We start from the raw sequence: 18,796 nt of genomic DNA, 5'->3' as shown, positions 1-18,796 counted from the left end.
TTTTGAAATCATTTCGATATCTTTGAAGGGCAGATGACTATATGCCAATATATTTAGTGAACAAGTGGTCTGAGTGGCGTGAAACAGGCAACAATAGTCTATCTCCAAGATCCACAACCCTACAGGGGAGCTTGAATCCTTTTATGTATGTCTGTAAACTTGTCAAGAAATGGAAGATGACTGGTCTACAGATGTGGCCCCATTCAAAGAAAACTCACAACTCTGCAATACTTAGTTTGTGTGGAAATCTTTCAAACAGTGCTGATGAATTCATAAAGGTTTGGGAATGATTTTTGTATGTAATTGATAACAAAGCAATCCAAATGCTAATGGAATGTTTTGGTATATACTGTATCTCTTTTAGGAATGCCCTATGCCAGACTGCATCCCTTTAACCTGGCAACCGCCACACAGCAACAGTTTGGACCCTAGTATACCACTGTAATGCTAGAATATAATTTGAGGACCAAACCTCCAGGACCATGAAATGTTCAACACGGCTTGGTTTAAAGCGGTAGCACGTTTTTTGTTTTTTTTTTGCAGTCACTGAAGTCGTAGGAGGTTCAAATCCCAAAGTGAAATGTTTCCAGCTTTAAGGAGACACTGCCAGGGTAACATTAACAAGGAAAGGCAGGACAAGCAAAATGGGAACATTTTTTAACCTAATGTGTTTATTTAAAAACTGCACATTTGAGACCAACGTACCTAGTGGAAGTGCAATGTGGGTAAGATTTATGAAATTACTTTGTTAGCTACAATTACTTTGTCTATTAACAAAAAATAGAGAATGATAAAATTAGAGAATTATCTGCAGTGTGTGCAAATGTATGCAGTAAAGAGTGGTGTTTGATGTGTGCAACTATTCAGCAAAAACAATGGTCATGCAGAAGGAGCTCTGTGACTTCACAACTGGGTATAAAACATCAAACATTTTTTAGTCCATTCAGTGTGTATTTTACCATTAATGATCCTTGATAACTCATGTGCATGTTGTTTATTTGATGGGCTGGTAGAAGTATCATGAGAATGTATATTAGGAGTCTAGATGTATATTCTGAATGAAGATGTGCAGATGCTGTGGCAGGGTGAAAGCCCTGCCGGTGCTCAGGTGTGGGTGGGTGTGGGGAATATTGGGTTGGCAGGGAGGGGGTCCAATTCCTCTCTGTTAAAACAGTCACAGGTACATAAAAAGGGTAATCACAGGTGTTAATGTCAGTGTTGGTGGAAGTATGTGTTGCTGTCCTGTTTATGTTCGTGATTTTTTATGTGGACCTTTTGTTTTGGCCCTTGTGCCTTTTTATTTTTCTCAAATAAACCTGCCTTTCTGTCTCTGAGTCTCAGGGCCGCTATCCCACCAAGTGTGACAGGGCAGTGTCACGGCCAAGAAAGCTACAAGTTTAAAGCACTAGTGCACACGTTTACTTATAAAGACTGAAGAGTACAGAGAAAACACATTCAAAATGAAAAGACACAAGGTCTACACAAAAACTGACAAAATACTTAATTAATCATTTATTCAATTTACAGCTCCAGCCACATTCCCACATGTTCTGACAGGGAGGAATTTAACTCCCTCCCCCAAACACACACACACACACAAACACATGTTTGCATGCCTGTATTTGTGGGGACTTCTCATTGACTCACTATATTTTTATTTACTATTTCTAACTCCAGTCAGACAAAACTCCACACAGGGTGAAAGTCGACAACAAACTAAATATTTTGGCACTTTTTTTTTTTTTTAAGAAATATTTAGTTCTTAAAAAGGCGTTTTACAAAGTAGGGACATCCCCACAACGTCGTTTTTTCAGGAGTTACTATCTTTGTGGGGACACTTACTCAAATTTTGTCTGCATATTGATAGTAATACCCCTTCCTCCCCCCCACACTATTTAGTACATGTTCAAACTTACCATTTTCATGATTTTGTTTCAAAGAAGGGATCAGCTTTGACAAACTTGGATCTACTTCTTTGAGTAAAATCTTTGGAACTACAGCCAATAAAGGAAAAACAGATGGTGTTAGATCACTTGACACTATTATGTATTATTAAGGGTCTATTTTAATGATCGTGTGGTGGATCAGCTCTACCTACATATTTTAATTGTCTTAGGTAATGCTAATATGGGGGTATATACATTATCCTTTAAATAAAACAACTGTATTAATATAGATTTAAAGGAGGGCAGAATTAAAATAGATGCCCCCCCCCCTCCCCCGACACAGCTTTTTACACAGTACACACCTTCTCTGAACAGTTTAACCCTGAACATTGACCAGTCCCAAACAAGTACTTTGCTACATGTGATTAATATATTTCAGGATTAGATTGTAATGGCTCATATATATATATATATATATATATTTTTTTTGTAGGAAAAACAAACCAAGACTAAAAAAAGAAATGTGAAACACGTGAGTTGTTTTGACCCACAGTGTGAACAGCATACATTTCTCTCAGTGGCTACACATAGGCCTTACTGGCCCTGATGCTTTATGTTAAATTTAGGTAATTAAGTAAGATGAAATATTTCTACCACACTTGTAGATTATTCGGAGGTACTTTCTAACTCCAGGGAAGCATGGGTCTTTGAAATGGTGGTTGTTGACCATTAGATTACATCTCTGTTTGGCATAGCACATCTGTGATACAAACTCCACAGCTCCATGGAATAAACATTCTGAAAAGAAGGCAAAAGGTAAATAGTTTTACTGTTCTTACACTGGCAACATAATAAACAAGGCTGCTGTTCATCCCTAACATGGCTGTAAATTCAAAACAAAAGCCATCAGTAAGATGAAAAAGTAGATCGCTGTGACCTACGTCCACTGTATACACAAGTAAAAATGTAAGTTTGACATACACCTGCATATACCATCATACACCTTCATACACCTTCATACACCATCATATACCAGCATACACCATCATATACCATCATACACCTGCATACATCATCATATACCAGCATACACCTGCATACACCTTCATACACCATCATACACCTTCATACACCTTCATACACCATCATATACCATCATACACCATCATATACCATCATACACCTGCATACATCACCATATACCATCATACACCTGCATACACCATCATACACCTGCATATACCTTCATACACCATCATATACCATCATACACCTGCATACACCATCATACACCATCATACACCTGAATATACCTTCATACACCATCATATACCATCATACACCTGCATACACCTTCATACACCTGCATACACCATCATACACCTGCATATACCTTCACACACCATCATATACCATCATACACCTGCATACACCTTCATACACCATCATATACCATCATACACCTGCATACACCATCATACACCTGCATATACCTTCATACACCATCATATACCATCATACACCTGCATACACCATCATACACCATCATACACCTGAATATACCTTCATACACCATCATACTCCTTCATACGACTGCATACACCATCATACATCTGCATACACCTTCATACACCTGCATATACCTTCATACACCATCATATACCATCATACACCTGCATACACCATCATACACCTGCATACACCATCATACACCTTCATACACCTGCATACACCATCATATACCACCATACACCTGAATATACCTTCATACACCATCATACACCTGAATATACCTTCATACACCATCATACACCTGCATACACCATCATACACCTGCATACACCTTCATACTCCTGCATACACCTTCATACACCTGCATACACCATCATATACCATCATACACCTGCATACACCATCATACACCATCATACTCCTTCATACGACTGCATACACCACAGATTCTGATACAAGTTTCGACACAATTGAATATTCTCTTTACTATATTGATAGGTTTGTGTTATAGACCGACATTCAGGATGCCTCTATATACACCTATATACTCTTAATAACCTGTGCCTAAGAATGTTCTTTTCAAGTTTCTTCATTAGTGGTTTTGCAGATACATGTACACATATAAGCCTGACATACAGATGGATGGTAGAACAGGCAGACAGCCTCCATATATACCCAGATTATGATACACCCAATCATGTGCGGTTCTCAATATATAAACTCTTTAGTCAAACATACTGTATGTACTGACGTACTCTGTCTCCACTATACCCACTGACGGATATATATTCATATCATTGTATAATAAAATTAATGCATTTTAAGTAACTTCTCCAATTGCTAATGTATTTGTTACTGTTTAAATACAATCCATTCAGCTCTTTCAGATAAATTGATCCCACCAACTATCAAAAGCAAAACTACAAGATGGCTACCAAGAAGCATTTGTATGAGAGGAGAAGGCCAAGGGAACCTAATAAATCCCATAAGGTTGTCTGTTGCAACTGCAATGTGGACATTTAGAGAAACAGATAGGCCTACAGATATAAGCAAGTCATTGTGTTGTAGGAATACATAAAGATCTGATTCATCAGTAAATCATGCCTAACCATTCCTTGCTACCTTATTATTATTTTAAACTAATTCCTTCATTTAGAAAAGTAAATGTACATCCTTTTTCCTTTGTAATCGTATTTTGCACAAGAACTTACAAAACACGGGCATCAGGAAGAGTAAAGTTTCCTTTTCCGTGACAAAAATAGATTACTTAATCAAAACAAAAATGATTTTTTCACTGTATCAGATTAGACTGTAATTTGAAGACAATAACTATTTGTACACATCCAACAAAGTAGCTCTTGTCCAGCAATTAACCATGTGAACAGGAATCATTTAAACAGCACTTTAAGGTGCACAGTTTCCACTGTAAAGAAAATGATTTGTGAACCAAAATAGATCCATAAAGGGAATACAAAAAAGAACAACAAATGTACATGTAAACCAGAAGGGCTTTTAGAGATCTAAACCAAGCTATTGTCACTTTGCTTTCGATCCTCATTAATTGCTGCATTTCTTAGTATGTAGTAGTTTAGCTTTGCTGAATTTTCACTTGGAAGGCTTAATACATCATGGCCCAAAAATACTGATAACTTGGCAACTCTTTCAAATTCTGCATCTAGTTAACAGAAGGTCAGTCAGATACTTCTCATTCTATACTGTTTCTTTAAAGCCTCTGAAATATATATGTTTTGCTATATGTATATACACAGGATAAGATGTACTGTAATTTTGACAAATAAACAATTAGTTGCTTTCCTATATCTCATTGATAATAGGTTTGATATGGCCTGGTGTTGCTCACTGGAGGATAAAAATAGCACTATAAGGTGAACATATCTAAACAAAATGTGTGGTAATGTAACTCACTGGATTAGCATTTCTATAACTTTATTTCACTTGTCACTTCATTAGGTCGTTAACATACCACAATGTAACAGTATTTCTCTGACAAATTGCTGAACAAAAAAAAATTCCAACTGCCACGAACAACCTGAAGTGACCCTATTTTTCAACGACTAAACTCCAATTTATGTTTAAGTCAAAAATTCCAAAAGGTTAATGTAGTAATAACCATGCAGCTCAATAAACTGAAACTGACAGACTACAGCTCTTAATTGGTTTACTTGACTTAGCCCTCAGTTCTTATTCTGTTACAAATGCAATAATTATTACAGTAATGATGAAAACTTTATGTTTGACATGTATTGTCATTGTGCAAGGCATCTTGTTACTTAAAATATTAGAATATGGCACTGAATATTGGTTGCAATATTAATTGAATGGACTAAAGTAAAGATAATGTATTTTACAGTCATTCTTTTTATATTTCAGTGTTTTTCCCTGTTGCTATAAAAATAGACAGGTCACTGCCAATGATAATCAATTGTGTAACTCATATTATATTGATCAATGTAAAACAGTGGTGTAGTGCTATATTTAGAAGCAAGGGGTCGTTATTATCTACTCCCCCTAGACTTACAGTTATTTATATTAAAGATAACTAAATACACAAATACTGTACATATTTTCACAATAATCCTACGCGTAACACTCCCCCTTCTCGTATATTGAATGTTTTGGTCCAGAATGAGCTCGTCTCACTGTCCTATTGCAGCCGCGAGCGAACGAGACTGAGGTTTTGAAACAGAAGTGCATCCGTTTGCAAAAAAAGATGTGTAAGGCCACAGGCACCCTTTATTTGTTTGTTGCGATTGAGTTTTATCTTTTAAATAAATGTTTAGCTTATTTTATGTACATTATTTTTTATATATGGATCTAAAAATAAAAACTTCCAATTATTACATGTAATTGTAAAACGCTGACACCTCAGCACAGCGTTGATACAGGTTCCCTTCACCTTTCTACATTATTCACACCTGTTGTTCCAGACCAGGCACGCTATATTCACTTTTTTTCATTATTTATCTCTCAAGGGTTTCTTATGGCTACTGTATTCTTTGCTTATTTGTATGGGTTATACACATGTATATCTCCATATATTAATAGGAGCAAAACAGTTAAATATTCTACACGTGAAGTACGGAAGTGGAGCTCTCCCTGCCCAAGAGAAGTGGGCACAGCGCATCTGATCACAGCTCCACTGAACACAGCTCCACTGAACACAGCTCCACTGATCACAGCACATCTGATCACAGCTCCACTCATCACAGCACAACTGATCAAAGCAGATCTGATCACAACTCCACTGATCACAGCACATCTGATCACAGCACATCTGATCACAACTCCACTCATCACAACTCCACTGATCACAGCTCCACTGATCACAGCACATCTGATCACAACTCCACTCTTCACAGCACATCTGATCACAGCTCCACTGATCACAGCTCCACTGATCACAGCACATCTGATCACAGCTCCACTGATCACAGCACATTTGATCACAGCTCCACTGATCACAGCTCCACTGATCACAGCACATCTGATCACAGCTCCACTGATCACAGCACATTTGATCACAGCTCCACTGATCACAGCTCCACTGATCACAACTCCACTGATCAAAACTCCACTGATCACAACTCCACGGAGCACAGCTCCACTGATCACAGCTCCACTGATCACAGCTCCACTCATCACAGCACATCTGATCACAACTCCACTGATCATAGCACATCTGATCACAACTCCACTCTTCACAGCACATCTGATCACAGCACATTTGAGCTGTTTTTTCTGAAGTCTCAATTTAGTCAACAAGAACAGTCATGCAGCAAAGTGAAACATCTTTGGGCCTGTGACAAAATTAAAATTTCAAAAAGCTTTTGGCAATGTGTTTTAAACACCACTTATTGACAATCAAAACAGCTAATAAACAGATGTATGGTGTCTAATATCTTGGACTATTGCAGTACATTAAGGTTTTAGTTTGCATTTCATTCAAGCAGCTGCACAATGAGGGTTCTGTTTAAGAATAGGTTGTTCCACACTGAAGATTTTTAATATATACAGTTGTAGTCAAAATTTTACATACCCCAATGGAAATTTATAATTTCTAGTAATTTCTCGTAAACAAAGAATTTTAGGAAACATCTTTTGTAGCAAAAGTTTTGCTTTTGTGGACGAGGAAAAAAAAGTTACAAGAAATAACAATTTTTTTTGCAAATCTCCAAAAATGCAAATTCAAAAGGATTCATACCCTGACAAGGAAAATTTAATTAATAGCTAGTTGAGGCACCTTCAGCAATAAAATAAACGATTAGAATATTTGTCAATGAGCTTTTGGCATGATTCTTTAGTGATTTTTGACCATTCTTCAACGCAAAATTGTTCCAGTTCATTCAAATTCCGAGGACTTCTCTTGTGCACAGCCTTCTAGAACTCATACCAAAGATTATCAATCGGATTTTGATCGGGACTTTGACTAGGCCATTCCAGAACCTTGATTTTATTCTTCTTTAACTATTCTGAAGTAGATTTTGATGTGTGCTTTGGATCGTTGTTGTGTTGGAACGTCCAGTTGCGCTTTAAACCAAGTTTTGTAGTGGAAGGTTTCAGATGATTGGCCAATATCTTTTGGTATGCTATGGAATCAATTTTACCATGTTTTGGAACTAAATTTCCTGTGCCATTAGAGGAAAAAGAGCCAGATGGAAGGATATTACCACCTCCATGCTTGACAGTAGGTATGGTGTTCTTTTCTTTGTACGCCTCACCAGACTTTCTAACGAATATCTCAGACTATTGTTTGAGACATTTCTAGAAATGATAAATTTCCACTGGGGTATGTAAACTTTTGACTACAACTGAATATATTATATATATATATATATATATATATATATATATATATATATATATATATATATATATATAAAGATTGAAAAATATAAAATTGAAATATAATGAACTACGAATTTGTGCTAGTATTATTACTAATACTGTACTCGTATTACACGTACATGTAGTGTATACATTTTGATGATTTTAAATGCTTTTACCATTGAGTTGTCTAAGGCTAGATATAGCGCACATTTCAAAGCAAATATAATCAACATAAAATAGGCAGAATGGATAACTACTGTTGTTTATTTAATTTTCACATGATCTGTTTTGTGCTTTGATACTGTTTTGATGTCTAAAAAGTGCCTAATGCCGAAAGTTCACACTGAAACCATGGCGATGAATAAATTAGTATGCGCATATCTCCCGCATAAAAGATTAATTCTCAAACTGAACACAGTAGGGATTCAAGGAAATGCATGCACATGGATTAGGGAGTGGTTAACATGTAGAAAACAGAAAGTACTGATTAGAGGAGAAACCTAAAAATAGAGTGAGGTAACCAGTGGTGTACCACAGCGTGAGGTCCTCTGCTATACCTAATCTACATTAATGATTTCGATTCTGGTATAGTAAGCACTCTTGTTAAATTTGCAGACAACACAAAAATAGGAGGCGTGACAAACACTGTTGCAGCAGCAAAGGTCATTCAAAATGACCTAGACAGCATTCAGAACTGGGCAGACACATGGCAAATTATATTTAATAGAGAAAAGTGTAAGGTACTGCACGTAGGCAATAAAAATGACCTAAGAGTTTATGTTGACTAAGAAATGTCTTCATCTAGACAATGTGGGGAAGCTATAAAAAAGGCCAACAAGATTCTCAGATATATTGTGAAAAGTGCTGAATTTAAATCAAGGGAAGTAATGTTAAAACTTTACAATGCATTAGTAAGACCTCACCTAGAATATTGTTTTCAGTTCTGGTCACCTCGTTACAAAAAGGATATTGCTGCTTAGAAAGAGTGCAAAGAAGAGCGACTAGAATTATCCCGGGTATAAAAGGAGACAGGCTAAAAGAATTGAATCTATTCAGTCTTGAACAAAGAAGACTACGCGGTGATCTGATTCAAGCATTCAAAATTCTAAAAGGTATTGACAATGTCGACCCAGTGGACTTTTTCGACCTGAAAAAAGAAACAAGGTCTAGGGATCACAAATGGAGATTAGATAAAGAGGCATTCAGAACAGAAAATAGAAGGCACTTTTTTACACAGAGAATTGTGAGGGTCTGGAACCAACTACCCAGTAATGTTTTTGAAGCTGACACACTGGGATCCTTCAAGAAGCTGCTTGATGAGATTCTGGAATCAATAAGCTACTAACAACCAAACAAGCAAGATGGGCTGAATGGCCTCCTCTTGTTTGTAAACTCTCTTATGTTCATATATACCTTAAGTAAAGCATCATTTGGCATGAAACAGGGAACTTAGAGAAATAATTGCTCAATATGATGAGTTACTTGCTGCTCACATGGAAATAAGGAACCATATTTACTAGGATGTCAAAAACCAACAGAATTATCTGATTTCATCCATTTCCTTTACTGTGCTAGAATAAATCAATACATAAATGAATGAAGCTCTTTTTTGCATGGCAGATTGAGTAAATGAAACAACGGGTTTGTAATTGTGCCTCTTGTGACTTGGAAGTCACTAGCTATCACTCAGTACAGTACGGTCTATAATTATTTTGTTGGTCATTTATATATGTTTAATAAATTAAGTCAATATGATGTGCTTGATTTTTGTCTGCACTTCTCCTGCCATAACAACTGATGGGGGCGTCCCTGGCTCTGCTTTTTGTATTGCAGGCTCTGCCTGCTCTTTCAATTTACATCCATAGCAGGGAAAATTGATTTTGTACTAACAATGTCTTTCTGCTGGAAAATGTCATGTATACAGATGATATTCAAACATACAGTACAGTACCACTCCGTTTTTAGTTTGGCAAATGTTGTTTGTAGCATTATAGTCATATGTTGTGTAACAGGGGCAAGATCTGTGCTGACTGTCTGGCGCATGCGTGGTACTGCAGGAAGGGGGCAGCAGCTTCATAGATCCACCTGTCAGTCATGGCAGTGACACGGAGAGGTGGGGAAGAGGGTGTGTTGGCTTTCCCTCTCTCTGAGTGGCTGAGACGAGTCTTGGGGGATTGCTGACCCTATAACATAATGCTCTGTTGTTCCCTCAGCCTGCCCCTCTAAGACGAAATGAGCCAGATGGCGGAAGCTCTGTTGCCGGACCGAGCACGGCAGGAGAAGAACGAGCACAACAATGAATTAATTAAACAGAAAACAAAAGCAATTTTTAGTAACAGGGAAAAACTTGGCAGAACCCCGAACAGTCTCCGCAGCTTGAGGGAACGTGTGAGCGTAGGACAGAGACCCGAGCTGTGCGGATAGCGACGGATGGGGTAACGCTGCCAAGTGCAGCACCTTTATTTTGTAGTTTTACTTTCCCTTTCGCCTTTTGTTTTCATTATTATTTTGAGCACCTGCGTGTGCGCTACGACCTGCCAACCTTTTTACCATTGCTGGTATTAGGTTGTGCTCTGCAGCAGTACCACAGTGCCACCTTGTGGCAAAAATAAATCAGTGCGCCTCAGCGGCGTTACAAATAAAGTTCTGTCTCCTCTGTGTCAGTGAATTGCCCACCACCCTTCCACATGTTGTCACTGCCTTTTAGTTATCTATGATAATAATAATAATAATAATAATAATAATACACGTTAAACAATAGCAACATTTTCATGGTGGCAGATGTTAGCATATTAGTGGTGTATCAACGTGATTTTCTTTACTACAGGCTTTCCTACTGTTTTGTAGTTTGTATATTTTATCCCCTCTACTGGAAATTTGACAAATCGCACACTGTGGCGTGGTCTTGACATCTAAATGCTATATTAGTGTTGTATACAGTACATTTTTAAACATATGCTGGCATTGTGTAACAGTTGTGTTTATTAGAATAAACTATGACAGGAGACGGACAAGTTGTCCGAAACAATGAGGTGTCCAGTTTAAAAAATAAATCACACACACATACATTTATTTATTTTAAATGTATAAATCATTGCGCTGAAATAATAATAACTAGCACTCAAATTAATAACTAGCGCACTTTCTTTTTACTTTACTGGCAACACAAAATAAATCATGTTGCTGATGGAACCCCTAAAGGGACATGGTGTGAATTAAAAACTAAATAAATAAAAGTTTAGTTCAGTAGTAACTTTAGAGACTTACTATCTCACGAGCACTTAATACTTGTCAGAGATTGTAGTCACCTATCATGTGATTTTCTCTTTTGTAATTTCTCTCTGTCATTTCAATACTGTCATTTTGGTAGATGAGCCATCAATTTGCATTGCCGACCATTACAGTGACTGCACATAACAGCGCTATGACATCACCGCGAGGGACATTACAGCGCATTCTGACACAAGTGAAAAACAAAAAAAAATCAATATGCAGCCCAACTACATAAAAAATACTCGTGGAAACACGCTTTTATTGCATGGAGGTTATACGTATCGTATTTACCAGTCTAGTTATGATGGAGCTGTATTGGAACAGTGAAAGAAAAACTACAGTCTTCTGCAATCAGAAAATCTGTGGTGAACCCCGCTCTGACTGCGTCGTGTGCCTGAGTTTCTGCTTAGTGACGCTTTTGTGACCTTCGCAGAGTCTTCTGGGAATTGTAGTTTGGCGCTGTGATGTTGTAGCGCTGTTATGTGCTGTCGCTGTAATGGTCGGCGCTGTAATGTCTATCGCAGTGATGTCGGCGCGGTTTTGGACTCGCTGTTATGTCATGTAATCACTACCTTTCACACCAGTGGCGACAGGCGCGTGATGTGATCGGCAACTCTCCTCTGATTGTATCATCAGCTGGAAAAAAATCACACGTATGATAGTCCTGTTACACAGCTAATAAAAATGTACAATACATAATAGCTTTTCAGAATACTTATTTCGGTAAAGGTAAACAAATCATACACACCAGCTATATCCAGTTCCCTGGAAATGGACTGCCAGATGTTCTCCCTTATTGCCGTGTCTTTATAGTTTTTGTGACCTTTATTGTATAGCTCCTTATTGGTCAGTTCCTAGCTGCTGCGACACAAAATTGCAAAAATAAATACCTATCCTAATTTTTTTTTTCAGGATTCGCACCACGTCCGGTATGTAGAGGCCTTTAGTCTTCAGGAGCTGTGAACTGTTGTATGACGTAGCCTACTGTACAATGTAAAGCACATATATGTGTGTATTTTTCTTCATGATCAATCAAGATAAATAACTTGCAAATCATGAATCATGACTCAGATTACTCCTCTCACATTTGTTTTTGTAACCAGGTGCAGACAGTAAGAGAATACAATTGTTTGCAACATAGGCAGCGCATGAGTCTTTTGTTTGGGGAGCCTATTCCACACTTTTCTCCCTGCATTTATTGAACCCAACGATGTACAGTAAGACACACACACATTATATTTATATATATATATATATATATATATATATATATATATATATATATATATATATAATTAAGACAGGCATTATTTTTTTTTTATTACTCTGTTACTAGTGAGTTTGAATACTTTTACATTCATTGTGTTGAGTCTGAAAAATAGTCAGACTGACGGACATAAATAAAAGGTAAACCAGATTCATTCTCCTGCGTCTTTTTGAGAACATGTACTTTATAATAATTTATAGCAAGAAACAGACCTTGAAGCCACTCAGGGATGCTACATATATATTTGACATTGGTTTTTTTCCAACATAAGGCGGCCAAGTAAATTAAGTTTAATATAGCACTAGCTTGTACTTTAAAACATGTTATGCCTATTTAAGCAAATTAGAAAAACAGTAAGGATAACAAGCTGCACTGTTTTTTTAAAACCTTTAAATCCGTTAACCTGTTCTTGAGTCCTACACTACCTACACCAATTTCAAACACCATTTCCATCACTTCACACCAATTTAAATCAATTATTAATACTGACTGTTAAGCTTCTAAACACGTATTTACTATCTTACTTATAATCAAGGGGCATTCAACATATTTCATAAGGTATATTTGCAAAAAAAAAATAACTGCACCCTTACCTAACACTTTCAAATATCTATAAGGGGCTCAGATCGGTGGGAAGAATGGACGTTAAACCAGCCAAGCATTGTCTCCTCGAATGACATTGAAATGCAACTAAATCCTGTATTTTGGACCTTGGTGATACTGCAACAGAGCTGTCATAGCCTTGTTTACCTGTGTATCTTAAAACTGTCTTTGGTAAGCAAAACCATTAATTTTCATCAGAATATTAAAATACGTTTTCATATTTAGAGTACATTAAGCAGGCAGATGCGGTCTTCTGCTTTCCTTGCAGACACTTTTTCAGAAGTTAAAAGACCCCGCTTTCACTGAAAATGGAGAGAAGGACTGGAAAAATCTAAAGAAAAAACTTCAGAAACATTCATAATCTGGCACCAGAAACAGTTGGCACTGGAAAGGTGGCATTTGTTCAAACAGTCTAAGGAAGTATGTTCTGACTGTAGCGTCACAGTTATCAAATTCTCACAAAACGGTGGTACGTGAAAACAAACAGAAATTATGAAGAGGATGTTCCAGGCAAGGGAATGAGTGAAAAGATTCAAAGTTTTCGTCGGCTGCCTCCTGCAGCGGTATGGGGGGCTCAGATCGGCGGGTAGAATTGACGTTAAACCAGCCAAGCACTGTCTCCTCGAATGACATTGAAATGCTAACTAAATCCTGTATCTGTACTACAGTGTTGATTTTGATATCCCAGCTGCCCTAGCGGTCTGGCGGTTGCACAGTAAGAAAACGAGAAATATGTTTGTTAGACCTGCTTTGCGCACTTGCAGGGGAAAAAAAATCAATTTTCTTCTCTCACAAATATTTTTTGTGTTGGTCAGAACAATTTCTTGTGAGGGTTTGGGCAATTTATTTTGGGGAGGCAAGCATCTTATACGTGCCACCAATGGGTTGCAATAAATAATTTATTTACATTAAAATAGCATGAGTCTAAAAGCAAACCAGTTTTGCATAGCTGTTACGCCATGAGCAGGAAAAATGGTGATTGTCTAACCTGAGAAATACCAAGTGTCTGCTGCAGTCAGCAAGATATTATCTTGTGCTCACAAGAAACTAATCTTTTTTTAATTCACACCATGTCCCTTTAGGGGTTCCGTACATTACTGTACAATGTGAAAATACAACATTATTTTAAATTGAAACTAAATGATTTTTTTATTTTTTTTATTTTTTATTTTTACCATAACCTAGTTATTACACAATTAACACAAAACAGATCATGGTGCCGCATCGACACATTATGATACTATACAGTATCTTACATATACTGCACACACTTTACAGAAATAAATAATGTTTAGATTTGCATTGAATATTTTACAGTGTACACATGGCTGCAAGTGAAACACATAGCCTACCAGCTACTTTTGTTTTCTGTTGGTATGACTTTCTCTGCAAAATCAATTAGACTTAGACAAATTAAAAAGTGTAACTGTAGACCACATCTTGTGTTTCAAACCACTGGAGTCCATCAGTATTTCTGAAAGCTTCTCACCCTTTTCCAACCGATCAATGACAGTTAGTTTAAACTCTGCAGAGTATGAGTTTATATGCCCCCTTTTAATGTATTTCTTTTTTGTTGGCTACTTGTATCTGTTCTTCTATTTATTGTCATCCTGTCTTTGGTGTCGGTTAACCCTAACCCCAACCCTGTGCATATTTTGTGTTTTATGTTGTACGTGGCGTGCTATTGTTGGTGTATATATATTGGTGCATCGGGTATAAATTGGGCGATGTAGCACAAGTGTTTTAAAATGTATATTTGTATTTAGGCACAGGGATTTTACAATCACTTCACATGCAGATAAAATGTGTATTAGTATGTGGGCAAGGGGATTGCACAAATTAGTTCACATGCCGGGATTCAAGTGAATGATTGTTTAGTAATTGAGTCCCAGCACAGCTGTATAAATAGATGCATGGATCACTCACTCAGGGTTGGGTGTTCAGAGGTGGAACGAGACGTGAGTCGTAAGACAAGAGAGTCAGTAGGAGAAAGCAATTGCTACCTGTACTGGTTTACAGCAGCACAATACTTGCTTTTGTTTTGTGTCTGTGTTGTCTGTTTTGGCCATCATGCCGTTTGTTTTGTGTAAGTGTTTTGTTTTGTTTAAACTTTTTATTTATTATTAAATCTGCACACCAGGGCATTCATTATCCCAGCACTGCTGTCTGTCTACTTCCTGGCCTGGCGTCACCACACGAGCCACCCTGTTCACACTGCTGTTTTTTTTCCAGTGAGTCTCTTTGGATCATGTACTGTAATTCACAGTGACCTAGCGTCACACTTAATTGGATATTATCGGGGGACATATGTTATGTCAGGCCTATCCAAATATACGGCATAACGGTGCCTGTAATAGTGAGGGACTACTGTACTATGATTTTTTTAGCTAGTAAATTAAATCATGGTATGACTATTAATTAGACTGTGGTGGCGACAACAATGAAGCAGAACCAGAAATTTAGACAATGATTTTTTATTATTATTATTATTTGTTGTGCCGTTAAAGTTTAGACACTATTCTGTTTACTTTACCAGCGTTTTACATACTATTGAGTGTGTAACACTTTCTCCTATAATCTTATACTGCATGTTCATTTCTCATGCATATTTCCTTCTTTTATCTGCTTGAACTCAGGTAATTCATCTTGCTTTACTTCAAATGTATTTTTTTATACACCTCCAGTTTGCTGATTGTCCAAACTTGTCTGTCTAGGCCAGGGGTGGCCAATCCATGTCCTGGAGGGATATTCCACTCATGGTCTTTGTTCCAGCCCTGTTCTAAATTGTTTAATTGAACAAGTTAAGACCCTTTCAGTAGGTAATTAAGTAGTTAATTACCTTATTTTGCCAGTTAAACCTGGAGTGAAATGGCCCTCCGTGTCTCTGATTGGACACCCCTTGTCTCGGCTAATGGACAGGCTAGATGGAATTCCTGCACTGAAAAGTTCACCTCCCACCAGCAGGGGGAACAGGAGGTACCTGTCCATCCAGCAGTCTCTGGCAACTATGAGCTTAACATTCCGTAGGCATTGGCCTGCTAGGAGGCTGGTGGAGGGGAGCGAGGTACACCTTGTTCCAGTCCCAGGTAATGGGATAAGGGGCAGAGCCAAGGTGTACAAAAGGGGCAGCCTCTCCACCTGATGGGGTAGTGTTTCTGGGACTGGGGAAGCGCCGCCACGTATGTCTTCAATGGTGAAATAAACTTTCCTGTCTTTGCTGCATACGTGCGCTTCCACCGGGGACCTGTGGAAATAATTTGTAAATAGTCGGCTGTATTTAAAGGCGCAGTACCCATTTAATTTTGACCAGTATTTTTGTTTATTTTGTTGTAAATAAAACTTTGTTTGCCATTTTATCTCAATACCTGAACTTTCTATAAGTCATTTCAAGGTCTTCCAGGTGATCTAAAGCGCCCCCTAGTTACCATGGAGCATAGTCCAGTTTTTCGACTTCTAGCCGAAATGGAACAGAGCCGTCAAGAGGACAACTGTCTCCTGGAGGAATGGGAGCAGCAGCATCAGGCACAGATGGCCCAACTCTTTGCCAGCCTGGTTGATCGGTTGCCCCAGTTGCAGAACCCAGAGGTGAATGGCCCCTCACAACCCAACATAAAACTGTTGTGAATGGAATGTGCCTACTGCCTGTGGAGCTAGACTAGGCATGGCCCGAACCCCGATGGGATTAGAAACTGTGTGGGCATTCTTCTGTCTGCAGCTAGGTAGTTGCACACCATGGCTGTGATGGCTGGGAGGGACGCTGGGCGATGTTGGTCTTCCCAAGCTTCCCATTGCTGCCCATCTCTGGCCCATAGCAGGTCGATCATCATTGGGGGGGCCTCCATGAGGTCTACCTTAGGGTTCAGCAGCCAGTCCTATATCTCCCTCGAGGGCATTGGACGCTCGTGCTCCTCCCTCGTGGGCGCTGGACACTCAAGACTCCTCCCTCGTGGGTGCTGGACACTCAAGACTCCTCCCTCGTGGGTGCTGGACACTCAAGACTCCTCCCTCGTGGGTGCTGGACACTCAAGACTCCCCCCTCATGGGCGCGGGACGCTCGGGCTCCCCCCTCGTGGGCGCTGGACGCTCTGGCCCCTCCCTCGTGGGCACTGGAGCTTGCACCGGCTTCTTTCCCTTCTTCGGAGCAGGTGGCTGAAGGGTCCCGTGCACGAGGCCACACACAATGGAATGCCCGGGCTAGGCACAGGTGAAGCACCACTCCTCCCCTTTTAGGCAAGTGAGGCAGGTGTCTTGGTCCGTCTGTGGTGATGGTACGCCCTTCAGACGTATCCACTCCTCCGTTGTCTCCACCTCACCACGATGGAAGGCCTTTGTGAAGAGGGGGTCTTCCCAGGGGCATAAGACCAAGAGGTGCCCCATACTCCATGTATTCATCCAGCTCTATTTTTTCTCCCAAAAACACACAAAATGTTTTTTTTTAGTTTTTTTTTTAAATCACCCACAGTACTGTTCGTGGCTTGCAAATGAAAACTGCATGTTGGCCCAAACAGACAGACAAAACAGACACGGAACAAAACAAACAAGTATCATACTGGTGTATAACCAGCACGCGTAGCAATTGTTATTTCTCTATTTCAGTTCTCTTTACTCACGTTGTGCCTCTGAACAACCAACCTTGTTCAGACAAATTATTGCAGATTGATTGCAGATTAAAAGCACTCAGGGAGTTCTACAAGTATTATTATTATTTGTTAATTTAGCAGACATCTTTATCCACAGCGACTTACAGGGTCAATTCCAGCGAACTAAAATGAGTGTACTAACTGGGGATGATCCCGTGGTTAGTACGGAGGACGGTACTAAAATAGTACGCAACTTAATACCAATTGCAATGAACTAAGCAGCTCCAGATAGTCCCCAGCTGAGTACTAAAAATGTTCTCAATTGCAATGTACCCAAAATTACTATGGTTGCCCCCTAGAGGATACTAAAACACTGTACTAACTTAGTCCAGCATTGTCTTTAGACTAAAGTCGTGGTATTGTACTAACTCCTGAAACAAATATGAAGAATCTCAAAATGTATTGCCAACATTTATTGAACTGAACAATTAAATATTAAATAAAGTGATTTAAGTCAAAATGTTTGCCAAAGTAGTTTCATTCTTGTTCAAATTATAGCCTAGGCCTATATTATTATTAAAAAAAAAAAGAAATATGACTTCCATATATTCTTAATTATGTCACGATGCTTGTACATTTGTAATGGTAATGAACGGTAGTAAATACTATATTGTGGATGGATATTAAAATGAGTGTAACATTAAATAGGGTGCCGTTCATATCTTATTCATTGATTGTAACGATGGCCAATGTATCTTGTGATTGTTTTTTTATTGTCCTCTTAAATCATAGGAATATTATTGTGCAGAAGTTCATTAAATATAATG

General features: G+C 38.4%; 1 protein-coding gene across 1 annotated transcript in view; it reads right to left on the bottom strand.

Annotated features, from left to right (window-relative positions):
• Positions 1-18,796, bottom strand: part of LOC117405871 (protein eva-1 homolog C-like) — a 36,554-nt gene that overhangs the window by 2,535 nt on the left and 15,223 nt on the right. The window contains exons 4-5 of the mRNA XM_059029711.1: positions 2,541-2,684; positions 1,917-1,994 (exon numbers count right to left, since the gene is read on the bottom strand). Coding sequence (XP_058885694.1) covers positions 1,917-1,994; positions 2,541-2,684 — 222 coding nt within the window. The remainder of the gene's footprint in view (positions 1-1,916; positions 1,995-2,540; positions 2,685-18,796) is intronic.

The sequence above is a fragment of the Acipenser ruthenus genome, chromosome 9 (genome assembly GCF_902713425.1).
Source record: "Acipenser ruthenus chromosome 9, fAciRut3.2 maternal haplotype, whole genome shotgun sequence".
Classification (NCBI taxonomy): Eukaryota; Metazoa; Chordata; class Actinopteri; order Acipenseriformes; family Acipenseridae; genus Acipenser; species Acipenser ruthenus.
This window is presented reverse-complemented; position numbering and strand designations above follow the sequence as displayed.